This window comes from Coregonus lavaretus (assembly GCF_964263955.1).
Source record: "Coregonus lavaretus genome assembly, chromosome: 10".
In the NCBI taxonomy this organism is placed as follows: Eukaryota; Metazoa; Chordata; class Actinopteri; order Salmoniformes; family Salmonidae; genus Coregonus; species Coregonus lavaretus.
In genome coordinates this window covers 3,166,863-3,194,851 of record NC_139997.1, presented here as the reverse complement: position 1 = coordinate 3,194,851, position 27,989 = coordinate 3,166,863, and the positions used below count along the sequence as shown (strand labels likewise).

The following is a 27,989-nucleotide window of genomic DNA, read 5'->3' as shown; positions in this document are numbered from 1 at the left end:
AGTGCTGCTATTAATACAGCCCCATTACCAACATATAACGAGACTGGCAGTGCTGCTATTAATACAGCCCCATTACCAACATATAACGAGACTGGCAGTGCTGCTATTAATACAGCCCCATTACCAACATATAACGAGACTGGCAGTGCTGCTATTAATACAGCCCTATTACCAACACATAACGAGACTGGCAGTGCTGCTATTAATACAGCCCCATTACCAACATATAACGAGACTGGCAGTGCTGCTATTAATACAGCCCCATTACCAACACATAACGAGACTGGCAGTGCTGCTATTAATACAGCCCCATTACCAACATATAACGAGACTGGCAGTGCTGCTATTAATACAGCCCTATTACCAACACATAACGAGACTGGCAGTGCTGCTATTAATACAGCCCCATTACCAACACATAACGAGACTGGCAGTGCTGCTATTAATACAGCCCCATTACCAACACATAACGAGACTGGCAGTGCTGCTATTAATACAGCCCCATTACCAACATATAACGAGACTGGCAGTGCTGCTATTAATACAGCCCCATTACCAACACATAACGAGACTGGCAGTGCTGCTATTAATACAGCCCCATTACCAACACATAACGAGACTGGCAGTGCTGCTATTAATACAGCCCCATTACCAACATATAACGAGACTGGCAGTGCTGCTATTAATACAGCCCCATTACCAACATATAACGAGACTGGCAGTGCTGCTATTAATACAGCCCCATTACCAACACATAACGAGACTGGCAGTGCTGCTATTAATACAGCCCCATTACCAACACATAACGAGACTGGCAGTGCTGCTATTAATACAGCCCCATTACCAACACATAATGAGACTGGCAGTGCTGCTATTAATACAGCCCCATTACCAACATATAACGAGACTGGCAGTGCTGCTATTAATACAGCCCCATTACCAACACATAACGAGACTGGCAGTGCTGCTATTAATACAGCCCCATTACCAACATATAACGAGACTGGCAGTGCTGCTATTAATACAGCCCCATTACCAACACATAATGAGACTGGCAGTGCTGCTATTAATACAGCCCCATTACCAACACATAACGAGACTGGCAGTGCTGCTATTAATACAGCCCCATTACCAACATATAACGAGACTGGCAGTGCTGCTATTAATACAGCCCCATTACCAACATATAACGAGACTGGCAGTGCTGCTATTAATACAGCCCCATTACCAACACATAACGAGACTGGCAGTGCTGCTATTAATACAGCCCCATTGCCAACACATAACGAGACTGGCAGTGCTGCTATTAATACAGCCCCATTGCCAACACATAACGAGACTGGCAGTGCTGCTATTAATACAGCCCCATTACCAACACATAACGAGACTGGCAGTGCTGCTATTAATACAGCCCCATTACCAACACATAACGAGACTGGCAGTGCTGCTATTAATACAGCCCCATTACCAACACATAACGAGACTGGCAGTGCTGCTATTAATACACACTGCTTGCTTTAGTAACATTGTGAAATACACTGAGTGTACAAAACATTATGAACACCTTCCTAATATTAAGTTGCACCCCCTTTTGCCCTCAGAACAGCCTCAATTTGTCGGGGCGTGGACTCTACAAGGTGTCGGAAGCGTTCCACAGGGATGCTGGCCCATGTTGACTCCAATGCTTCCCACAGTTGTGTCAAGTTGGCTGGATGTCCTTTGGGTGGTGGACCATTCTTGATATACATAAGAAACTGTTGAAAAACCCAGCAGCGTTGCAGTTCTTGACACAAACCGGTGCGCCTGGCACCTACTACCATACCCCGTTCAAAGACACTTAAATCTTATGTCTTGCCCATTCACTCTCTGAATGGCACACATACACAATCCATGTCTCAGTTGTCTCAAGGCTTAAAAATCCTTATTTAACCTGTCTCCTCCCCTTCATCGACACTGATTTGAAGTGGATTTAACAAGTGACATCAATAAGGGATCAGAGCTTTCACCTGTATTCACCTGGTCAGTCTGTCATGGAAAGAGTAGGTGTTCATAATGTTTTGGACACTCAGTGTACATCGGCCACATTTCCCTGTTCCCGGTAAAACGTTCCACTCTTGAACGATTGATGCTTGTGGACCTCAACACTAGCTACAGTACACCTATCAGACCTGTGTGATCTAATGCTGTTGTGGTCCTCTGTAGCTCAGCTGGTAGAGCACGGCGCTTGTAACGCCAAGATAGTGGGTTCGATCCCCGGGACCACCCATACACAAAAATGTATGTAAGTCGCTTTGGATAAAAGCGTCTGCTAAATGGCATATTATATTATTATATTATATATTGTTGTTGTTTGTGATCTAATGCTGTTGTTGTTGTTTGTGATATAATGCTGTTGTTGTTGTTGTTGTTTGTGATCTAATGCTGTTGTTGTTGTTGTTTGATCTAATGCTGCTGTCTGTGTTTGTGATCTAATGCTGTTGTTGTTGTTGTTTGTGATCTAATGCTGTTGTTGTTGTTTGTGATCTAATGCTGCTGTCTGTGTTTATGATATAATGCTGTTGTTGTTGTTTGATCTAATGCTGTTGTTGTTGTTGTTTGTGATCTAATGCTGTTGTTTGTGATCTAATGCTGTTGTTGTTGTTTGTGATCTAATGCTGTTGTTGTTGTTGTTTGTGATCTAATGCTGTTGTTGTTGTTTGTGATCTAATGTTGTTGTTTGGGATCTAATGCTGTTGTTGTTGTTTGTGATCTAATGCTGTTGTTTGTGATCTAATGCTGTTGTTGTTGTTTGTGATCTAATGCTGTTGTTGTTGTTGTTTGTGATCTAATGCTGTTGTTGTTGTTGTTTGTGATCTAATGTTGTTGTTTGGGATCTAATGCTGTTGTTGTTTGTGATCTAATGCTGTTGTTGTTGTTGTTTGTGATCTAATGCTGTTGTTGTTTGGGATCTAATGCTGTTGTTGTTGTTTGTGATCTAATGCTGTTGTTGTTTGTGATCTAATGCTGTTGTTGTTGTTGTTTGTGATCTAATGCTGTTGTTGTTGTTGGTGATCTAATGCTGTCTGTGTTTCCTCTCCCCCTCAGTCCCAAGGGGAAGAAGTTCCGGAGCAAACCTCAGCTGTCCCGTTACCTAGGCAACACGGTGGACCTGGGATGCTTCGACTTCCGAACGGGCAAGATGATGCCCAGCAAGCTGCAGAAGAGCAAACAGAGGCTACGGAATGAGAATCTCACCATCAACAAGGTACAGGTTAGCCTGGGCTACACATCAGGGGCCATCAACTGGTACAGGTTAGCCTGGGCTACACATCAGGGGCCATCAACTGGTACAGGTTAGCCTGGGCTACACATCAGGGGCCATCAACTGGTACAGGTTAGCCTGGGCTACACATCAGGGGCCATCAACTGGTACAGGTTAGCCTGGGCTACACATCAGGGGCCTTCAACTGGTACAGGTTAGCCTGGGCTACACATCAGGGGCCATCAACTGGTACAGGTTAGCCTGGGCTACACATCAGGGGCCATCAACTGGTACAGGTTAGCCTGGGCTACACATCAGGGGCCATCAACTGGTACAGGTTAGCCTGGGCTACACATCAGGGGCCATCAACTGGTACAGGTTAGCCTGGGCTACACATCAGGGGCCATCAACTGGTACAGGTTAGCCTGGGCTACACATCAGGGGCCATCAACTGGTACAGGTTAGCCTGGGCTACACATCAGGGGCCATCAACTGCTATTCACTATGTTCTCCTCATGGCCAATTGTATTTATTTAGTCTTTATTTTAGCAGGGAGTCATATTGAGACCAAGGTCTCTTTCACAGAAGACTATTCTCAGCTCCTTACTGTTCTCAGCCCTGTGCTAGCAGTGGTTTTCATGACTAGCCTGTGTACTTCAATATTTTCTTCACTCAATGGCTACGTCCCAATTATCTCTCCTTCCTCCCAAAGTGTGCACTTGTTCACTTCCCTTTTTGCTGATTTTGAAAGTGATTGGTATAAGTAATATGGTGGAAATACCCACTGTAGCCCATGCCTCCACCAATCCAATGCTTGATGATTTGTGGGAAGCTGTTAACGAGTGTACACTTCAGGAGAAATGAGATATTATTGGGATGAACCCTCTGAATGGCACACATACACAATCCATGTCTCAGTTGTCTCAAGGCTTAAAAATCCTTCTTTAACCTGTCTCCTCCCCTTCATCGACACTGATTTGAAGTGGATTTAACAAGTGACATCAATAAGGGATCAGAGCTTTCACCTGGATTCACCTGGTCAGTCGGTCATGGAAAGAGTAGGTGTTCATAATGTTTTGGACACTCACACATTTCCCTGTTCCCGGTAAAACATTCCACTCTTGAACGATTGATGCTTGTGGACCTCAACACTAGCTACAGTACACCTATCAGACCTGTGTGATCTAATGCTGTTGTTGTTGTTGTTGTTCTTTGATCTAATGCTGTTGTTGTTGTTGTTGTTTGTGATCTAATGCTTTTAGATTTGTGGGAAGTAGTCAAGTAGTCAATTTGTGTGAAGTGTACACTTCAGGGAGAAATGAGATATTATTGGGATGAACCCAGTGCCTGTAGGTAATTCCCTATCTTCCCTTAACACGATCAGTGCTACTCTCCATGTTGCACAGCAGCTGACTGTGTTGTAGTAGCTGTTGAGTATATCTGTTGCTGTGTTGTAGTAGCTGTTGAGTATATATGTTGCTGTGTTGTAGTAACTGTTGAGTATATCTGTTGCTGTGTTGTAGTAGCTGTTGAGTATATCTGTTGCTGTGTTGTAGTAGCTGTTGAGTATATCTGTTGCTGTGTTGTAGTATCTGTTGAGTATATCTGTTGCTGTGTTGTAGTAGCTGTTGAGTATATCTGTTGCTGTGTTGTAGTAGCTGTTGAGTATATCTGTTGCTGTGTTGTAGTAGCTGTTGAGTATATCTGTTGCTGTGTTGTAGTAGCTGTTGAGTATATCTGTTGCTGTGTTGTAGTAGCTGTTGAGTATATATGTTGCTGTGTTGTAGTAGCTGTTGAGTATATATGTTGCTGTGTTGTAGTAGCTGTTGAGTATATCTGTTGCTGTGTTGTAGTAGCTGTTGAGTATATATGTTGCTGTGTTGTAGTAGCTGTTGAGTATATCTGTTGCTGTGTTGTAGTAGCTGTTGAGTATATCTCTTGCTGTGTTGTAGTAGCTGTTGAGTATATCTGTTGCTGTGTTGTAGTAGCTGTTGAGTATATCTGTTGCTGTGTTGTAGTAGCTGTTGAGTATATCTGTTGCTGTGTTGTAGTAGCTGTTGAGTATATCTCTTGCTGTGTTGTAGTAGCTGTTGAGTATATCTGTTGCTGTGTTGTAGTAGCTGTTGAGTATATCTGTTGCTGTGTTGTAGTAGCTGTTGAGTATATCTGTTGCTGTGTTGTAGTAGCTGTTGAGTATATCTGTTGCTGTGTTGTAGTAGCTGTTGAGTATATCTGTTGCTGTGTTGTAGTAGCTGTTGAGTGTATCTGTTGCTGTGTTGTAGTAGCTGTTGAGTATATCTGTTGCTGTGTTGTAGTAGCTGTTGAGTATATCTGTTGCTGTGTTGTAGTAGCTGTTGAGCATAGAATGCGAATCAATGGGAATCCATTCTAGTAATTATATTTCTATGTTATAGGCTACGTTATTGCTAGGTCAGAGGTCATACAGACAGAGGCTCTACTGGCGGCTCTCCTCTCACCTGCCAGTCAGTCAGTACACATGGAGGACCACATCCACTGTACATAGTTCAACGTACGGTCAGTCAGTACACATGGAGGACCACATCCACTGTACATAGTTCAACGTACGGTCAGTCAGTACACATGGAGGACCACATCCACTGTACATAGTTCAACGTACAGTCAGTCAGTACACATGGAGGACCACATCCACTGTACATAGTTCAACGTACGGTCAGTCAGTACACATGGAGGACCACATCCACTGTACATAGTTCAACGTACAGTCAGTCAGTACACATGGAGGACCACATCCACTGTACATAGTTCAACGTACAGTCAGTCAGTACACATGGAGGACCACATCCACTGTACATAGTTCAACGTACAGTCAGTCAGTACACATGGAGGACCACATCCACTGTACATAGTTCAACGTACAGTCAGTCAGTACACATGGAGGACCACATCCACTGTACATAGTTCAACGTACAGTCAGTCAGTACACATGGAGGACCACATCCACTGTACATAGTTCAACGTACAGTCAGTCAGTACACATGGAGGACCACATCCACTGTACATAGTTCAACGTACAGTCAGTCAGTACACATGGAGGACCACATCCACTGTACATAGTTCAACGTACAGTCAGTCAGTACACATGGAGGACCACATCCACTGTACATAGTTCAACGTACAGTCAGTCAGTACACATGGAGGACCACATCCACTGTACATAGTTCAACGTACAGTCAGTCAGTACACATGGAGGACCACATCCACTGTACATAGTTCAACGTACAGTCAGTCAGTACACATGGAGGACCACATCCACTGTACATAGTTCAACGTACAGTCAGTCAGTACACATGGAGGACCACATCCACTGTACATAGTTCAACGTACAGTCAGTCAGTACACATGGAGGACCACATCCACTGTACATAGTTCAACGTACAGTCAGTCAGTACACATGGAGGACCACATCCACTGTACATAGTTCAACGTACAGTCAGTCAGTACACATGGAGGACCACATCCACTGTACATAGTTCAACGTACAGTCAGTCAGTACACATGGAGGACCACATCCACTGTACATAGTTCAACGTACAGTCAGTCAGTACACATGGAGGACCACATCCACTGTACATAGTTCAACGTACAGTCAGTCAGTACACATGGAGGACCACATCCACTGTACATAGTTCAACGTACAGTCAGTCAGTACACATGGAGGACCACATCCACTGTACATAGTTCAACGTACAGTCAGTCAGTACACATGGAGGACCACATCCACTGTACATAGTTCAACGTACAGTCAGTCAGTACACATGGAGGACCACATCCACTGTACATAGTTCAACGTACGGTCAGTCAGTACACATGGAGGACCACATCCACTGTACATAGTTCAACGTACGGTCAGTCAGTACACATGGAGGACCACATCCACTGTACATAGTTCAACGTACAGTCAGTCAGTACACATGGAGGACCACATCCACTGTACATAGTTCAACGTACAGTCAGTCAGTACACATGGAGGACCACATCCACTGTACATAGTTCAACGTACAGTCAGTCAGTACACATGGAGGACCACATCCACTGTACATAGTTCAACGTACAGTCAGTCAGTACACATGGAGGACCACATCCACTGTACATAGTTCAACGTACAGTCAGTCAGTACACATGGAGGACCACATCCACTGTACATAGTTCAACGTACAGTCAGTCAGTACACATGGAGGACCACATCCACTGTACATAGTTCAACGTACGGTCAGTCAGTACACATGGAGGACCACATCCACTGTACATAGTTCAACGTACAGTCAGTCAGTATGTTGGTAAGGGAGCACCGACCGTTGGTTGTAGCGGTTGCAGTGAGAGTAACTCCTCCCTCGTGTGTTCTAATCATTGTGTTGGAGAACACCCTGGATCCACAGATAACAGCAGTCCATTCTGCCACCTCCCAGGCCTAACCGGTCAGGGCCGTCAGGGTCACAAAGGGCTGAAGCTCCAGTGCTTTCGAGGAGCTTCCATGTTCAAAATGTTGGCAAAACATTTTAAAACAGAAAACAAAAATTGTAGTTTTTTTTTTATTGGTACTGTTTCATACCGTTTCAGACATTATTCTTCTGTTTGGTGCCTACTGAACACAACCCTGACCTGACTCACAGAGACAGAGGAAGCAGGATGTGTTTGGTCGTCAGGTGCAGTTCCACTACTTTCTCAACACTCTCAGGGCAGATTCCCTTAGAGCAGTTTCAGGCCTGCTAGGATTGACATGTGGCGGATTCAGTGTTCACAATGCTCCTCATGTACTGATGGTAGTAAACACCTTCACAGGAATATACTGATGGCAGTAAACAGCTTCACAGGAATATACTGATGGTAGTAAACAGCTTCACAGGAATATACTGATGGTAGTAAACAGCTTCACAGGAATATACTGATGGTAGTAAACAGCTTCACAGGAATATACTGATGGTAGTAAACAGCTTCACAGGAATATACTGATGGTAGTAAACAGCTTCACAGGAATATACTGATGGCAGTAAACAGCTTCACAGGAATATACTGATGGTAATAAACAGCTTCACAGGAATATACTGATGGTAGTAAACAGCTTCACAGGAATATACTGATGGTAGTAAACAGCTTCACAGGAATATACTGATGGCAGTAAACAGCTTCACAGGAATATACTGATGGCAGTAAACAGCTTCACAGGAATATACTGATGGCAGTAAACAGCTTCACAGGAATATACTGATGGTAGTAAACAGCTTCACAGGAATATACTGATGGCAGTAAACAGCTTCACAGGAATATACTGATGGTAGGAAACAGCTTCACAGGAATATACTGATGGTAGTAAACAGCTTCACAGGAATATACTGATGGTAATAAACAGCTTCACAGGAATATACTGATGGTAATAAACAGCTTCACAGGAATATACTGATGGTAGGAAACAGCTTCACAGGAATATACTGATGGTAATAAACAGCTTCACAGGAATATACTGATGGTAATAAACAGCTTCACAGGAATATACTGATGGTAGGAAACAGCTTCACAGGAATATACTGATGGTAATAAACAGCTTCACAGGAATATACTGATGGTAGGAAACAGCTTCACAGGAATATACTGATGGTAGTAAACAGCTTCACAGGAATATACTGATGGTAGTAAACACCTTCACAGGAATATACTGATGGTAGTAAACACCTTCACAGGAATGTACTGATGGTAGTTTGTTGACGAATGTGTGTTTATCTAAGTTGGTCTCCAGAGCCCCTCGACATCTGTGAGCTGTCGGTCATTCCTCTGTCCTTGTTAGCCCTCGCTCTTGGCTTGCATCCCAAATGGCACCCTATTCCCTATATAGTGCACTACTTTTTGACCACTAGCAGTCCACTGTAAAGGGGAATAGGGTGCCCTTTGGGACGTAGCCTTAGAAGCGTTACTTGACGACGAGGCAGGCTCCCAGGGCAACGTGGCGTGGCATAGCAACACACACCATTTTTAAGAGGCACATGTGCAGCTGCAGGGAGGGGGGCGTTGCCTAGGTAACCAAAGACTTGGTTTCTCCAATACCTTTTCCTTGTTTCAGCAAAAGGAGCAACAAAGTTTCATCACGTTGTAGAATCCATGTTGCTGTAGTCAATGTTACAGCAGAAACGGACTCAACCGCACGAATGTCTGGCCGCCCCGTCTTCAATCAGTTGTTCTTTCCCCCAAAAAAGGAAATAAATATATATGTATTTTTTTATCGGTTATGACGGTTATTTTATTTATTCATGACGGTCTTCATCCATTACGCGATTATACAGTAATTGTGCCAGCCCTAGCACCGACACACGTACGCACAGCCGTTTCAGCGTGCATGCATGTACGCACGGACGCACAGCCGTTTCAGCATGCATGCATGTACGCACGGATGCACAGCCGTTTCAGCATGCATGCATGTACGCACGGATGCACAGCCGTTTCAGCATGCATGCATGTACGCACGTAGGCACAGCCGTTTCAGCATGCATGCATGTACGCACGGATGCACAGCCGTTTCAGCATGCATGCATGTACGCACGGATGCACAGCCGTTTCAGCATGCATGCATGTACGCACGGATGCACAGCCGTTTCAGCATGCATGCGTGTACGCACGTAGGCACAGCCGTTTCAGCATGCATGCGTGTACGCACGTAGGCACAGCCGTTTCAGCATGCATGCACGTAAGCACGGACGCACAGCCACTGTCGACAACACTGACACACACAGGCCTGGAGCAGCTTTTCAGCCATGTTACATGTTGAGAAGTAAGACCAGTTCATGACTTCATCTGTCACTACTAAGCAGAGCTATACAAACACCAACACATTACAATAGAACTGCTAGGAGACGGTCATACGCTGTGTAGGTCTATTCTATTCTATTGTAGTGTAATGTAGTGTTTTTACAAGCCGCACTGAATAGACCCCTCAAATTCAACTCTGGACCTGGAAGCCACTTCCTCTGCTGTTTCTCATTCTTCCCTTCTAATCAGGGGACTGGTTTACACCTGGGACACCAGGTGGGTGCAATTAATGATCAGGTGGAACAGAAAACCAGCAGTAGTCCGGCCGTTCGGCTGGTAAGAGTTAAATACTCCCGCTATAGACCCCTGAATGGGTCCATGAACAGGTTAATACAGCTGGGAGGCAACAGCTTCTCCGTCTCAACACCGGATGTTGCTCTGCTCTCTGTCCCTTCAGGGAGAGGCGATATACGGACACGCCGGGTGCCCAAATTGACGACGTTTGTCGCGCAGCTGAGAGTCGAGTGTGGAGAGGAACGGATTTGGTTCAGTCGGTTCAGTCAGTCGTCCTGATGAGCCCTTCCCAGCTAGCTAGTTTATGGGTGCGTTCGACATTACAGCCGGCTTTAAAGACGAGTCGTGACTGACTCATCTACAAATCACCTTGCGTCATAAATAACTACTCAGTATTATTTGTAGATCAGTCAGTCAAAATGTACCCATGAAACAACACAGTGTTGTGCTCTCGAACACGGCCTATGCTTGTTGCTAGAAACCTCAGCGAGAATTTGATACTTGTCTGCCGAAGTTGGGACTTGGGAGTGTTCAGAATCATTCCGTTTTTTTATCTGAGTAATTGTATGTGTTTTTTTTTGCGTGACAAAAAAATGTAACGTTAGTCGTTAATGCCAAACACGTTGGGGGCGATGAAACAACGGAGGGGGACCGCTGGGCGACACGAGCAAGGGCGTGGGACGTGAACAGGGCGAGACCAACGTTTGAGAAAGCTGAACTTTATGCAAATATTCACTATCGACCTATCAAAGCTCACTATAGCTTCCAGCCCTTACTGGATTGGCTGTTGATACCTAGCAGTACCTAGCATGCTTGCTGACTTCCTAGCACCCATCTGAGGGCGATGCTAGCGTGGCGAGCGATGCTAGCGTGGCGAGCGATGCTAGCGTGGCGAGCGATGCTAGCGTGGCGAGGCAGAAGTGCTAGTTAAGACGCATTGTTATTTGTGGAAAGCGGGGGAGAAGGACACTGTAGGGTGGGTGAAAACTTGCTTTGGTGTTGAAATTTCACTTCCTTATGTTATAAAATACATTTTACCAAGACAAATATGATTATTCATGTGCTGAATCGTTCAGTGAGGTCTTTCTCTAACACATCATTAAACATTATATCCAAAAAGTCTTATTTCGTGACTAATACGTCCGATAATAAGCACACAGCTCTGTTGACATAGTGGTGCAGGTTTCTCCTAACAACTTTTGAGGATTTTACATTTTGTGATATGTGTCTTCAAAGTTCTTCCCATGGGTCCTGAAAAGCTAAATTTGCATGACACGAGCTGAATTAAATGTAAAAAGCTCTGAAAATATAACGCTTGGTAAATGCTCAGTGCTCCGTTGACATTTCAGACAGATACGCTTTTTTGTGGTTGAGAAATCTTCAAAAATAACAGGAATTTTGAATTAATATGAAAAGTGTATAATCAAATATGAAAATACTACATGTCATGTCTCAAAATCGATATACATCTTACCTCTATATTGTTTAATGTCCTGCGGACTCAAGAATAAAGATGTAGCCTTAATTCTTGCGCAGAATCCAGCCTAGCTGACGTGATGTGATTTCCCCTGATTTTTAACCACTTTTTTTTCTCTGGCCTCCATTGATTTAGTCACCCTAATTCTGGGCATGCTTTAAGGGTAAAAACTCCAATAGCTTTTGAAAGGGTTATGATAGAGACATGAGGTTTGGACCGTTGGTTTTCTTAGAGCAGTGGTCACCAACCTTTTCTGAGTCAAGATCACTTTTGCAGTCAAAAGGTAAGCCGAGGTCTACCGCTCAAATTGTTTCTTAAACATTACATAAAAAATATAACATTAACCTTATAAAACCAGTTGTGTAGGAATGAGGTTTGTGCAGTAGGCCTAATACATTATCACAGCATATTGGCTATATGCCTGGTCTGCCAATATAGTTATTCTCAGACCATATTATATTTCAAAACTCCAGCTTTGATAACAAAATAGATCAGTTGTTGTATCACTTGCGAGGCACTGCTGAGCATACATTGAAATAATTTGCAAATAATTAGCTTAGATACAATCCTCCCAGCTCTGCAGATTTTGCTGCGAAGAGACAGAATCATTAGATAATTTGTTTTGGTACTGTCCGTTTGTAGCTTGTTTTTGGTCACAGGTCCAGGAATGGCTGAAGGATTGCAATATTTACCTGGAGCTAACCCTGCAGATAGCACTACTGGGTGATCTGAAAAGTCATAGTCAGTCGATCTATAATATAATAATACTTTTAGCAAAAATGTTTATTTTCAATTTACAATCTGTAGAAACAATGAGAATAGAAAGGTTCAGAACTTTTGTAAGACATCACAGTACAGTTGAAAAATATATGGCAAATAGAAATCCAATATGGATGGTGTTAAGAGATAGATGGGAGGTGTTGAATGGAGCTGAAGGATGGGACTAATAACAACTAACAACAACTAATAACAAGATAACTAATAATGTAAGCACGCTGTGTCCATAATAAGTATATAGGTTGTATGTTGGGAGCTTTTGGGAAAGAGCACAGTTAGAAAGATATGGCATATAGAAGCAAACCGGATGGACATCATGAAAATGATCGGAGAGGTTGAGAGTAGAGGAAGTTCAGGAGAAAAAACAAAACAAAATATAATTATTGTAAAATTGACTGTGTCCATAAAATGTATAGAGTAAGTATAAGCTGGAAGTAACTCGAGTCGCACCGCATATGCCTCATGCACAAATTCATGTTGTTCCTGTGACCAGAGAAAGTGAAGTATTTATTGATATTAAAATAGACACGACGAGCTGCTAACAATTAATAACACAGGCCTGTCGATACACTTGGCTACTCATTCATCGCAGCTGCAGCTGCTAGTGGAAGTAGCGGGAAGAGCGTTTGATTGTTTTGTAATAGTGTTGAATAAAAACTGTGTTGACAGCGCTGAATACTAACTTAGACAGGAAGTCACTCATAAACACAGCAGCTCTTTGCTGAATTCTTTGACAGTCTCTCTCTCCGGTAATGTCTTAGAGGATTATCTACACAATGAACATATTATTTTAACCATTTGGTTAAAATATGCATTTTTGATTGGACACCCTAGACACTGTTCCCTGTGTTCTGTTGTCGGCTTGCAGCTCAGACGCTCCCCGTTGGCCAGTAGACTGCGTCACGGTGACGTCCAGATGGTTACTACCAATATTGCAAGTTATTTCTCCCGTAGGCTGCTATCCTAATCTAAATCAAATCAAGTGGGATGGAACCAATCGGAGATGGTGACCAAATTCAGATGGTGACCAAATCGGAGATGGTGACCAATATAGTTATTGCTCCCTCGCCCATCGAAATAAACATAACTTTCTTTTACAAGGTTTAACTAGCGCCATGCTGCTGTTGTTGCCAGCTAGCCAGCATAAACTAGCTGGGAATGGTTCATCAGGACCACTGACTGAACCCAATCCATTCGTCTCCACACTCGACTCTCTGCCCACCTACACACACACTCTGCCCACCTACACACACACTCTGCCCACCTACACACTCTCTCTGCCCACCTACACACGCTGTCTGCCCACCTACACACTCTTTCTGCACACCTACACACTCTCTCTGCCCACCTACACACGCTGTCTGCCCACCTACACACGCTCTCTGCCCAACTACACACGCTCTCTGCCCAACTACACACTCTCTCTGCCCACCTACACACTCTCTCTGCCCACCTACACACTCTCTCTGCCCACCTACACACTCTCTCTGCCCACCTACACACGCTGTCTGCCCACCTACACGCTGTCTGCCCACCTACACGCTGTCTGCCCACCTACACGCTCTCTGCCCACCTACACACTCTCTCTGCCCACCTACACACTCTCTCTGCCCTTCTACACACTCTGCCCACCTACACGTGCTGTCTGCCCACCTATACGCTGTCTGCCCACCTATACGCTGTCTGCCCACCTACACACGCTGTCTGCCCACCTACACACGTTCTCTGCCCACCTACACATTCTCTCTGCCCACCTACACACGCTCTCTGCCCACCTACACACGCTCTCTGCCCACCTACACACGCTGTCTGCCCACCTACACACGCTCTCTGCCCACCTATACGCTCTCTGCCCACCTACACACTCTCTCTGCCCACCTACACACTCTCTCTGCCCACCTACACACTCTCTCTGCCCACCTACACACTCTCTCTGCCCACCTATACACGCTCTCTGCCCACCTATACGCTCTCTGCCCACCTACACACGCTCTCTGCCCACCTACACGCTCTCTGCCCACCTACACGCTCTCTGCCCACCTATACGCTCTCTGTCCACCTACACACGCTCTCTGCCCACCTACACGCTCTCTGCCCACCTATACGCTCTCTGCCCACCTATACACTCTCTCTGCCCACCTACCCGCAGTCTGCCCACCTACACGCTCTCTGCCCACCTACACACGCTCTCTGCCCACCTACACACTCTCTCTGCCCACTCCCTCTGCTATCTTATCTAAGCTTGAGGGCCCTCTGCTATCTTATCTAAGCTTATCTAAGCTTGAGGGCCCTCTGCTATCCCATCGAAATAAACATAACTTTCTTTTACAAGGTTTAACTAGCGCCATGCTGCTGTTGTTGCCAGCTAGCCAGCATAAACTAGCTGGGAATGGTTCATCAGGACCACTGACTGAACCCAATCCATTCGTCTCCACACTCGACTCTCTGCCCACCTACACACACACTCTGCCCACCTACACACTCTCTCTGCCCACCTACACACGCTGTCTGCCCACCTACACACGCTGTCTGCCCACCTACACACGCTGTCTGCCCACCTACACACGCTGTCTGCCCACCTACACACTCTTTCTGCACACCTACACACTCTCTCTGCCCACCTACACACTCTCTCTGCCCACCTACACACGCTGTCTGCCCACCTACACGCTGTCTTCCCACCTACACGCTGTCTGCCCACCTACACGCTCTCTGCCCACCTACACACTCTCTCTGCCCACCTACACACTCTCTCTGCCCTTCTACACACTCTGCCCACCTACACGCGCTGTCTGCCCACCTATACGCTGTCTGCCCACCTATACGCTGTCTGCCCACCTACACACGCTGTCTGCCCACCTACACACGCTCTCTGCCCACCTACACATTCTCTCTGCCCACCTACACACGCTCTCTGCCCACCTACACACGCTGTCTGCCCACCTACACACGCTCTCTGCCCACCTACACGCTCTCTGCCCACCTATACGCTATCTGCCCACCTACACACTCTCTCTGCCCACCTACACACTCTCTCTGCCCACCTACACGCTCTCTGCCCACCTACACGCTCTCTGCCCACCTATACGCTCTCTGCCCACCTACACACGCTCTCTGCCCACCTACACGCTCTCTGCCCACCTATACGCTGTCTGCCCACCTACACATGCTCTCTGCCCACCTATACACTCTCTCTGCCCACCTACCCGCAGTCTGCCCACCTACACGCTCTCTGCCCACCTACACACGCTCTCTGCCCACCTACACACTCTCTCTGCCCACCTACACACTCTGCCCACTCCCTCTGCTATCTTATCTAAGCTTGAGGGCCCTCTGCTATCTTATCTAAGCTTGAGGGCCCTCTGCTATCTTATCTAAGCTTGAGGGCCCTCTGCTATCTTATCTAAGCTTGAGGGCCCTCTGCTTTCTTATCTAAGCTTGAGGGCCCTCTGCTATCTTATCTAAGCTTGAGGGCCCTCTGCTATCTTATCTAAGCTTGAGGGCCCTCTGCTATCTTATCTAAGCTTGAGGGCCCTCTGCTATCTTATCTAAGCTTGAGGGCCCTCTGCTTTCTTATCTAAGCTTGAGGGCCCTCTGCTATCTTATCTAAGCTTGAGGGCCCTCTGCTATCTTATCTAAGCTTGAGGGCCCTCTGCTATCTTATCTATGGTTCTTAGTGCTCTCTTTGGGAAGGACTCAGGATAAATACCTGTTCTTTACAAAGCATGTGACAAATAACATTTGATTTGATTTCTTTGACGTGAATAAAAAAATGTGAAAGCTTTTTTTGAAGCGCATTTTGTTCCATGAGAAATGAGAGCAGTGCTTACTTCTTGAAAGAAAGTGGTAATGTTGGTAGTGGGTGTTTGCATATGGAGCGGTTTGCTTGGTGTTGTTCTTGGTCTGTAATTGAGTGTGTGCCGCTGCCACAGTGTTGCTCACGAGCTGAGGACTGCCTCCTCCCTGGGACTCTGTGCCCTGAGACGCAGCTTGACCCTGGGTGTGTGCTCTGGTATCCTCCCCAGGACTCAATAAGCCCTGGTATGCAGCTCGTCCCTGGGACTCAGTGTGCTCTGGTACACAGTCAGTGTGCCTTGGTATGCAGCTCGTCCCTGGGACTCAGTGTGCCCTGGTACACAGTCAGTGTGCCTTGGTAGGCAGCTCGTCCCTGGGACTCAGTGTGCTCTGGTACACAGTCAGTATGCCTTGGTAGGCAGCTCGTCCCTGGGACTCAGTGTGCCCTGGTACACAGTCAGTGTGCCTTGGTATGCAGCTCGTCCCTGGGACTCAGTATGCTCTGCCTGGTACGTAGATCCTCCCTAGGACTCAGTATGTGCTAACTAAGAGACAGATCCTCCGTTCCAGCTAGGCCTAGATCCTGAGCCGGTGTTGCTTGGCTGAGTGAGTAGTGCAGGCGTTGGTTTTAGTTTGGCCCCGCCCCACTCTACTCTGCTGCTTCACTGCTCTCCACATGTCCTCGTTAGGGAGTCCCCCCCTCCCCTCCCCTCCCCTCCCCTCCCCTCCCCTCCCCCCTTTTGTGTCTGCCAAACCACAGATCAAAGTTAACCCTTCAACCGTCGCTGCTCTGCACACAGCACATGCAGATGTTAGCTGAGCGCCTCGCTTAGCAGCCTAGACTCGCCAACCGCCCACTTTGAATGTTCTCTGTCTGCGTCACTAGTTGTTTGAACTGAACACTGGTTTCCGGCTGTCCCACAGTGGCTGTAGGAGTTCTGCTGAATGTGTTTAAGACACTGTAAAAAGAGGAGTGCCCAAAGCAGGGATGTGTGGAGGGGTAGTGGTAAACTATTAAAAGGAAGGTTCCCTTCACGGTTTTATGACACGACCGCTTCGTGATGGCTCATAGAAGTAGGGTGGACATTGCTTTCCCAACTGACACACTCTCTGTCTCCTTCTCCCAACTGACACTCTCTCTGTCTCCTTCTCCCAACTGGCACTCTCTCTGTCTCCTTCTCCCAACTGACACTCTCTCTGTCTCCTTCTCCCAACTGACACTCTCTCTGTCTCCTTCTCCCAACTGACACTCTCTCTGTCTCCTTCTCCCAACTGACACTCTCTCTGTCTCCTCCCTACCTCTCCTCTCTCCTCTCTACATCCTCCCTACCTCTCTACCTCTCTCCTCTCTACCTCTCTCCTCTCTCCTCTCCTCTCCTCTCTACCTCTCTCCTCTCTCCTCTCTCCTCTCTCCTCTCTCCTCTCTCCTCTCCTCTCTACCTCTCTCCTCTCTACCTCTCTCCTCTCTGCTCTGATTGTCCCTCTACCTCTCTCCTATTGTTTAATCAAGCCTCTCTCTCTGTCCTCTCCTTTCAGGGTAAACCAGACCTGAACACAGCACTTCCTATCAGACAGACAGCCTCCATCTTTAAACAGCCCGTCACCAAAGTGGTGAACCACCCCAGCAACAAGGTGAAGACAGACCTGCAGAGAGCCACAGAGCAGCCCAGACAGGTGAGACACACACACACACACACACACACACACACAGTTGCTTGTTAATGTCTGGTTATTGCCCAGAACGAGGGTTGATTATAAGATGCATTCTACACCCAGAAGGATGAGAGGTCACTGGCTATCATTGTGGAGAGTAGCTGGTAAAGGCCCACCCATTGTGGAGAGTAGCTGGTAAAGGCCCACCCATTGAGGAGAGTAGCTGGTAAAGGCCCACCCATTGAGGAGAGTAGCTGGTAAAAGCCCACCCATTGTGGAGAGTAGCTGGTAAAAGCCCACCCATTGAGGAGAGTAGCTGGTAAAAGCCCACACATTGTGGAGAGTAGCTGGTAAAGGCCCACCCATTGTGGAGAGTAGCTGGTAAAGGCCCACCCATTGTGGAGAGTAGCTGGTAAAGGCCCACCCATTGTGGAGAGTAGCTGGTAAAGGCCCACCCATTGTGGAGAGTAGCTGGTAAAGGCCCACCCATTGAGGAGAGTAGCTGGTAAAAGCCCACCCATTGTGGAGAGTAGCTGGTAAAAGCCCACCCATTGAGGAGAGTAGCTGGTAAAAGCCCACACATTGTGGAGAGTAGCTGGTAAAGGCCCACCCATTGTGGAGAGTAGCTGGTAAAGGCCCACCCATTGTGGAGAGTAGCTGGTAAAGGCCCACCCATTGTGGAGAGTAGCTGGTAAAGGCCCACCCATTGTGGAGAGTAGCTGGTAAAGGCCCACCCATTGTGGAGAGTAGCTGGTAAAGGCCCACCCATTGTGGAGAGTAGCTGGTTAGGGCCCACCCATTGAGAGAGTTTCACACTAATCTAATCTGGTTTAAAACAACAAACTCATGACTAGGACCAGTTTTGAACAGGTCTGCAGCCATGTCTCCCGGTTCAGGCTCTATACACCAGCATCACAGCGTCTCACTGTCTAGTGGGCACTATGTAGGACAGCCACAACGTCTATTAGTTAAGGATGCCACAACAGGGCTACCTAAGCCTGTACTGTTGTTGTAACTGAACCAGGGTGTCATGTCTGGCATCGACCACTAGAGGCTGCTAATGGACCACAGATGTAATTCTGTAGCTCCTCACTGTGTTACAGCAGCACCGCTTAGTATGAACACAGCAGCACCACGCTGAGACTGGGACTGGGACAGCCAGTCATTGCCGTTATAAAGCCAGTCATTGCCGTTATAAAGCCAGTCATTGCCGTTATAAAGCCAGTCATTGCCGTTATAAAGCCAGTCATTGCCGTTATAAAGCCAGTCATTGCCGTTATTAAGCCAGTCATTGCCGTTATTAAGCCAGTCATTGCCGTTATAAAGCCAGTCATTGCCGTTATAAAGCCAGTCATAGGCTGGCCGCTAGCTGAGTGGAGACAGAGCTGTGTGAGTCAACGAGGCTGTGTGACATCTGAGAGCCGTTGTCTCCAGCACCTGCAGTGAATAGCAGACTTACGAGGACACATCCCCCACCCACAAACACACACAGACACACACACACACACACACACACACACACAGACACACACACACACACACACACACACACACACACACACACACACACACACAGACACACAGACACACACACACACACACACACACACACAGACACACACAGACACACACACACACACACACAGACACACAGACACACACACACACACACACACACACACACACACACACACACACACACACACACACACACACAGACACACACACACAGACACACACACCCCCTCACAGACACACACACACACACACACACAGACGTAAGTGTTCGACTGATCCCAGAGTACCGTTGTGTTATAGCCTAGCCCATGACCACGAGGCTCAGACTACCAGTACAGCATATACAGAGACCAGTAAATCACATGGTGTGGGGGTGGATGTTCTGAGTAGAGTGTGTACGTCTGTGTGTCTTTCTGTGTGTCACTGTGTGTGTGTGTGTGTCTTTCTGTGTGTCTTTCTGTGTGTCTTTCTGTGTGTCTTTCTCTGTGTGTGTGTGGGTGTGTGGGTGTGGGTGTGGGTGTGTGTGTGTGGGTGTGGGTGTGTGGGTGGGTGTATTATCGTAATCATGATGAAGCCTCACCAGATTAATGTGTATAGCAGCCAGCCAGCCAGCCAGCCAGACAGACAGACAGACAGACAGACAGACAGACAGACAGACAGACAGACAGACAGACAGACAGACATGAGGAGGGGTAATGTATCAGGGAATTCTCTCTCTCCCCTAATAGGCTGCTTCTCTGTCGTTGGGACAATCTGCCTACTCAGCAACTCCTCTTCCAATGACACCAGCCCCCCTCTCCTCTTACTGGGGAGATGACACCAGCCCCCCTCTCCTCTTCCTGGGGAGATGACACCAGCCCCCCTCTCCTCTTACTGGGGATATGACACCAGCCCCCATCTCCTCTTACTGGGGAGATGACACCAGCCCCCCTCTCCTCTTACTGGGGAGATGACACCAGCCCCCATCTCCTCTTACTGGGGAGATGACACCAGCCCCCCTCTCCTCTTACTGGGGAGATGACACCAGCCCCCCTCTCCTCTTACTGGGGAGATGACACCAGCCCCCCTCTCCTCTTACTGGGGAGATGACACCAGCCCCCCTCTCCTCTTACTGGGGAGATGACACCAGCCCCCCTCTCCTCTTACTGGGGAGATGACACCAGCCCCCCTCTCCTCTTCCTGGGGAGATGACACCAGCCCCCCTCTCCTCTTACTGGGGAGATGACACCAGCCCCCCTCTCCTCTTACTGGGGAGATGACACCAGCCCCCCTCTCCTCTTACTGGGGAGATGACACCAGCCCCCCTCTCCTCTTACTGGGGAGATGACACCAGCCCCCCTCTCCTCTTACTGGGGAGATGACACCAGCCCCCCTCTCCTCTTACTGGGGAGATGACACCAGCCCCCATCTCCTCTTACTGGGGAGATGACACCAGCCCCCCTCTCCTCTTACTGGGGAGATGACACCAGCCCCCCTCTCCTCTTACTGGGGAGATGACACCAGCCCCCCTCTCCTCTTCCTGGGGAGATGACACCAGCCCCCCTCTCCTCTTCCTGGGGAGATGACACCAGCCCCCCTCTCCTCTTACTGGGGAGATGACACCAGCCCCCCTCTCCTCTTCCTGGGGAGATGACACCAGCCCCCATCTCCTCTTACTGGGGAGATGACACCAGCCCCCATCTCCTCTTACTGGGGAGATGACACCAGCCCCCCTCTCCTCTAACTGGGGAGATGACACCAGCCCCCCTCTCCTCTTACTGGGGAGATGACACCAGCCCCCATCTCCTCTTACTGGGGAGATGACACCAGCCCCCCTCTCCTCTTACTGGGGAGATGACACCAGCCCCCCTCTCCTCTTACTGGGGAGATGACACCAGCCCCCATCTCCTCTTACTGGGGAGATGACACCAGCCCCCCTCTCCTCTTACTGGGGAGATGACACCAGCCCCCCTCTCCTCTTACTGGGGAGATGACACCAGCCCCCCTCTCCTCTTACCAGCCCCCCTCTCCTCTTACTGGGGAGATGACACCAGCCCCCCTCTCCTCTTACTGGGGAGATGACACCAGCCCCCCTCTCCTCTTACCAGCCCCCCTCTCCTCTTACTGGGGAGATGACACCAGCCCCCCTCTCCTCTTACTGGGGAGATGACACCAGCCCCCCTCTCCTCTTACTGGGGAGATGACACCAGCCCCCATCTCCTCTTACTGGGGAGATGACACCAGCCCCCCTCTCCTCTTACTGGGGAGATGACACCAGCCCCCCTCTCCTCTTACTGGGGAGATGACACCAGCCCCCCTCTCCTCTTACTGGGGAGATGACACCAGCCCCACTCTCCTCTTACTGGGGAGATGACACCAGCCCCCCTCTCCTCTTACTGGGGAGATGACACCAGCCCCCCTCTCCTCTTACTGGGGAGATGACACCAGCCCCCATCTCCTCTTACTGGGGAGATGACACCAGCCCCCCTCTCCTCTTACTGGGGAGATGACACCAGCCCCCATCTCCTCTTACTGGGGAGATGACACCAGCCCCCCATCTCCTCTTACTGGTGAGATGACACCAGCCCCCCTCTCCTCTTACTGGGGAGATGACACCAGCCCCCATCTCCTCTTACTGGGGAGATGACACCAGCCCCCCTCTCCTCTTACTGGGGAGATGACACCAGCCCCCCTCTCCTCTTACTGGGGAGATGACACCAGCCCCCCTCTCCTCTTACTGGGGAGATGACACCAGCCCCCATCTCCTCTTACTGGGGAGATGACACCAGCCCCCCTCTCCTCTTACCAGCCCCCCTCTCCTCTTACTGGGGAGATGACACCAGCCCCCCTCTCCTCTTACTGGGGAGATGACACCAGCCCCCATCTCCTCTTACTGGGGAGATGACACCAGCCCCCCTCTCCTCTTACTGGGGAGATGACACCAGCCCCCCTCTCCTCTTACTGGGGAGATGACACCAGCCCCCATCTCCTCTTACTGGGGAGATGACACCAGCCCCCCTCTCCTCTTACTGGGGAGATGACACCAGCCCCCCTCTCCTCTTACTGGGGAGATGACACCAGCCCCCATCTCCTCTTACTGGGGAGATGACACCAGCCCCCATCTCCTCTTACTGGGGAGATGACACCAGCCCCCCTCTCCTCTTACTGGGGAGATGACACCAGCCCCCCTCTCCTCTTACTGGGGAGATGACACCAGCCCCCCTCTCCTCTTACTGGGGAGATGACACCAGCCCCCCTCTCCTCTTACTGGGGAGATGACACCAGCCCCCCTCTCCTCTTACTGGGGAGATGACACCAGCCCCCATCTCCTCTTACTGGGGAGATGACACCAGCCCCCCTCTCCTCTAACTGGGGAGATGACACCAGCCCCCCTCTCCTCTTACTGGGGAGATGACACCAGCCCCCCTCTCCTCTTACTGGGGAGATGACACCAGCCCCCCTCTCCTCTTCCTGGGGAGATGACACCAGCCCCCCTCTCCTCTTACTGGGGAGATGACACCAGCCCCCATCTCCTCTTACTGGGGAGATGACACCAGCCCCCCTCTCATCTTACTGGGGAGATGACACCAGCCCCCATCTCCTCTTCCTGGGGAGATGACACCAGGCCCCCTCTCCTCTTACTGGGGAGATGACACCAGCCCCCCTCTCCTCTTCCTGGGGAGATGACACCAGCCCCCCTCTCCTCTTACTGGGGAGATGACACCAGCCCCCATCTCCTCTTACTGGGGAGATGACACCAGCCCCCCTCTCCTCTTACTGGGGAGATGACACCAGCCCCCATCTCCTCTTACTGGGGAGATGACACCAGCCCCCCTCTCCTCTTACTGGGGAGATGACACCAGCCCCCATCTCCTCTTACTGGGGAGATGACACCAGCCCCCCTCTCCTCTTACTGGGGAGATGACACCAGCCCCCATCTCCTCTTACTGGGGAGATGACACCAGCCCCCCTCTCCTCTTACTGGGGAGATGACACCAGCCCCCCTCTCCTCTTACTGGGGAGATGACACCAGCCCCCCTCTCCTCTTACTGGGGAGATGACACCAGCCCCCATCTCCTCTTACTGGGGAGATGACACCAGCCCCCCTCTCCTCTTACTGGGGAGATGACACCAGCCCCCATCTCCTCTTACTTCGGAGATGACACCAGCCCCCATCTCCTCTTACTGGGGAGATGACACCAGCCCCCCTCTCCTCTTACTGGGGAGATGACACCAGCCCCCATCTCCTCTTACTGGGGAGATGACACCAGCCCCCATCTCCTCTTACTGGGGAGATGACACCAGCCCCCATCTCCTCTTACTGGGGAGATGACACCAGCCCCCCTCTCCTCTTACTGGGGAGATGACACCAGCCCCCCTCTCCTCTTACTGGGGAGATGACACCAGCCCCCCTCTCCTCTTACTGGGGAGATGACACCAGCCCCCCTCTCCTCTTACTGGGGAGATGACACCAGCCCCCCTCTCCTCTTACTGGGGAGATGACACCAGCCCCCCTCTCCTCTTACTGGGGAGATGACACCAGCCCCCCTCTCCTCTTACTGGGGAGATGACACCAGCCCCCATCTCCTCTTACTGGGGAGATGACACCAGCCCCCCTCTCCTCTTACTGGGGAGATGACACCAGCCCCCCTCTCCTCTTACTGGGGAGATGACACCAGCCCCCCTCTCCTCTTACTGGGGAGATGACACCAGCCCCCCTCTCCTCTTACTGGGGAGATGACACCAGCCCCCCTCTCCTCTTACTGGGGAGATGACACCAGCCCCCATCTCCTCTTACTGGGGAGATGACACCAGCCCCCATCTCCTCTTACTGGGGAGATGACACCAGCCCCCATCTCCTCTTACTGGGGAGATGACACCAGCCCCCATCTCCTGTTACTGGGGAGATGACACCAGCCCCCCTCTCCTCTTACTGGGGAGATGACACCAGCCCCCATCTCCTCTTACTGGGGAGATGACACCAGCCCCCCTCTCCTCTTACTGGGGAGATGACACCAGCCCCCATCTCCTCTTACTGGGGAGATGACTTCAGCCCCCATCTCCTCTTACTGGGGAGATGACACCAGCCCCCATCTCCTCTTACTGGGGAGATGACACCAGCCCCCCTCTCCTCTTACTGGGGAGATGACACCAGCCCCCATCTCCTCTTACTGGGGAGATGACACCAGCCCCCCTCTCCTCTTACTGGGGAGATGACACCAGCCCCCCTACGCGCCCACACACACGCTGACTTGACCCACACTGACACACGTACATACACATTGGGACTTGAGCACAGTGCCACTCAGCACTCTCTGCAGTAGTACCCACTGCCCATAATGCAGTGCCTGAATGACTTGAATCAGCAGCCCAATAGGAAGGTTGTAAGACCAGGCTCCATGTCTCAACAGTTAGTTGGACTGCGTTACCTTTCGGTTCCCTTATCATAACAACACTTGAGACTTTATCCAGAGTGGCATGCTGTTTCACTGACAACAGCAGACCTCAGAGTCAAGGTGGTCCCATCCCATCCTCTACCGGCTCTCTCTGTTATCGGAGGACAGTAAGGGACATTTAGGATAGCTGCTGTGTCTGTCTGTCAGATCGTGTACTAGACACTAGATAGTATACTCTTAGAGTGCAGGTGATGTTATCCTACTAGACACTAGATAGTATACTCTTAGAGTGCAGGTGATGTTATCCTACTAGACAGTAGACTCTCAGAGTGCAGGTGATGTTATCCTACTAGACAGTAGACTGTATACTCTCAGAGTGCAGGTGATGTTATCCTACTAGACAGTAGACTGTATACTCTCAGAGTGCAGGTGATGTTATCCTACTAGACCGTAGACTCTCAGAGTGCAGGTGATGTTATCCTACTAGACAGTAGACTGTATACTCTCAGAGTGCAGGTGATGTTATCCTACTAGACAGTAGACTGTATACTCTCAGAGTGCAGGTGATGTTATCCTACTAGACAGTAGACTGTATACTCTCAGAGTGCAGGTGATGTTATCCTACTAGACAGTAGACTCTCAGAGTGCAGGTGATGTTATCCTACTAGACAGTAGACTGTATACTCTCAGAGTGCAGGTGATGTTATCCTACTAGACAGTAGACTGTATACTCTCAGAGTGCAGGTGATGTTATCCTACTAGACAGTAGACTCTCAGAGTGCAGGTGATGTTATCCTACTAGACAGTAGACTGTATACTCTCAGAGTGCAGGTGATGTTATCCTACTAGACAGTAGACTGTATACTCTCAGAGTGCAGGTGATGTTATCCTACTAGACAGTAGACTCTCAGAGTGCAGGTGATGTTATCCTACTAGACAGTAGACTGTATACTCTCAGAGTGCAGGTGATGTTATCCTACTAGACAGTAGACTGTATACTCTCAGAGTGCAGGTGATGTTATCCTACTAGACAGTAGACTGTATACTCTCAGAGTGCAGGTGATGTTATCCTACTAGACAGTAGACTCTCAGAGTGCAGGTGATGTTATCCTACTAGACAGTAGACTGTATACTCTCAGAGTGCAGGTGATGTTATCCTACTAGACAGTAGACTGTATACTCTCAGAGTGCAGGTGATGTTATCCTACTAGACAGTAGACTGTATACTCTCAGAGTGCAGGTGATGTTATCCTACTAGACACTAGATAGTATACTCTTAGAGTGCAGGTGATGTTATCCTACTAGACAGTAGACAGTAGACTCTGAGTGCAGGTGATGTTATCCTACTAGACAGTAGACTCTCAGAGTGCAGGTGATGTTATCCTACTAGACAGTAGACTCAGAGTGCAGGTGATGTTATCCTACTAGACAGTAGACTCAGAGTGCAGGTGATGTTATCCTACTAGACAGTAAACTGTATACTCTCAGAGTGCAGGTGATGTTATCCTACTAGACACTAGATAGTATACTCTTAGAGTGCAGGTGATGTTATCCTACTAGACAGTAAACTGTATACTCTCAGAGTGCAGGTGATGTTATCCTACTAGACAGTAGACTCAGAGTGCAGGTGATGTTATTCTGCTAGCTGCTGTATCTGTGTTCCCATGACATTGAGGGACATTCAGCCACTGTTAGGCTGTCTGTGTGAGGCTGAGGCTGGCTGGCTTGATTGTGTGACTTTAAGATGTGCTGCCTAATGAGGCTGTGAAGAAAATGGAGTGTCAGGATGATCACACACACTTATGCATGTGAGTCCGAGAGGAGGGGTGGTGAAGTTTCATTAGGATTTGGAAATGAGATCAGCTGCTTGGCTGATTATTTCCCACCGATGGCTTCCCTGACTTCCTCCCCCTCTCTCCCTCTGCTCCCTCCTTCCCTGACTTCCTCCCCCTCTCTCCCTCTGCTCCCTCCTTCCCTGACTTCCTCCCCCTCTCTCCATCTCTGCTCCCTCCTTCCCTGACTTCCTCCCCCCTTTCTCCCTCTGCTCCCTCCTTCCCTGACTTCCTCCCCCTCTCTCCCTCTGCTCCCTCCTTCCCTGACTTCCTCCCCCTCTCTCCCTCTGCTCCCTCCTTCCCTGACTTCCTCCCCCTCTCTCCCTCTGCTCCCTCCTTCCCTGACTTCCTCCCCCTCTCTCCCTCTGCTCCCTCCTTCCCTGAAGACCTCCCCCTCTCTCCCTCTGCTCCCTCCTTCCCTGACTTCCTCCCCCTCTCTCCCTCTGCTCCCTCCTTCCCTGACTTCCTCCCCCTCTCTCCCTCTGCTCCCTCCTTCCCTGACTTCCTCCCCCTCTCTCCCTCTGCTCCCTCCTTCCCTGAAGACCTCCCCCCTCTCTCCCTCTGCTCCCTCCTTCCCTGACTTCCTCCCCCTCTCTCCCTCTGCTCCCTCCTTCCCTGACTTCCTCCCCCTCTCTCCCTCTGCTCCCTCCTTCCCTGACTTCCTCCCCCTCTCTCCCTCTGCTCCCTTCTTCCCTGACTTCCTCCCCCTCTCTCCCTCTCTGCTCCCTCCTTCCCTGAAGACCTCCCCCCTCTCTCCCTCCTCCCCCACCCCCCTCCTCTACCCCTGCCTTTAACCTCTCAGGAAATTACCCTAGGGAAATGGGGGTGGCTGTCACCCTGGCAACAGCCAATTAGGTGTGAAGACATTATCATAGGTAATAAAGAGACGTTCTGTTGGTCAGGGAAGAGGAGGCTAGAGGGGAACAGGCCAGATGGAGACACTGATCCATAGATGAGGACTCAAAGAAAGTGTGAGGGTGTGTGTGTGTTTACCTGCGTTAATGTTATAACAAATCCTAATGCTTCAGAGTACCACTGCTTCTCATGCTTCATGTTTAGCTTCTATTAAGGACCAAACTGACATGGAACTTTGTCAGTGTGTGAGAAGGCAAAGGCAACATGAATAACCTATTTGATTGTAGCATGTTTAAACCTTTAGACAGCTCTCTGGAATAGGACATGAACTATTGATCACCGACCTTGTTATCAAGCAGCTAACGTTGAGAGAGAGAATATATCCTGCTGCTGTT

At 49.2% G+C, this 27,989-nt stretch overlaps 1 protein-coding gene across 1 annotated transcript in view; it reads left to right on the top strand.

Annotated features, from left to right (window-relative positions):
• mbd2 (methyl-CpG binding domain protein 2) overlaps positions 1 to 27,989 on the top strand; it is a 57,822-nt gene that overhangs the window by 23,262 nt on the left and 6,571 nt on the right. Inside the window, exons 2-3 of the mRNA XM_084169925.1 lie at positions 3,085 to 3,244; positions 17,898 to 18,035. Of these exons, the coding sequence (XP_084026051.1) occupies positions 3,085 to 3,244; positions 17,898 to 18,035 (298 nt within the window). The remainder of the gene's footprint in view (positions 1 to 3,084; positions 3,245 to 17,897; positions 18,036 to 27,989) is intronic.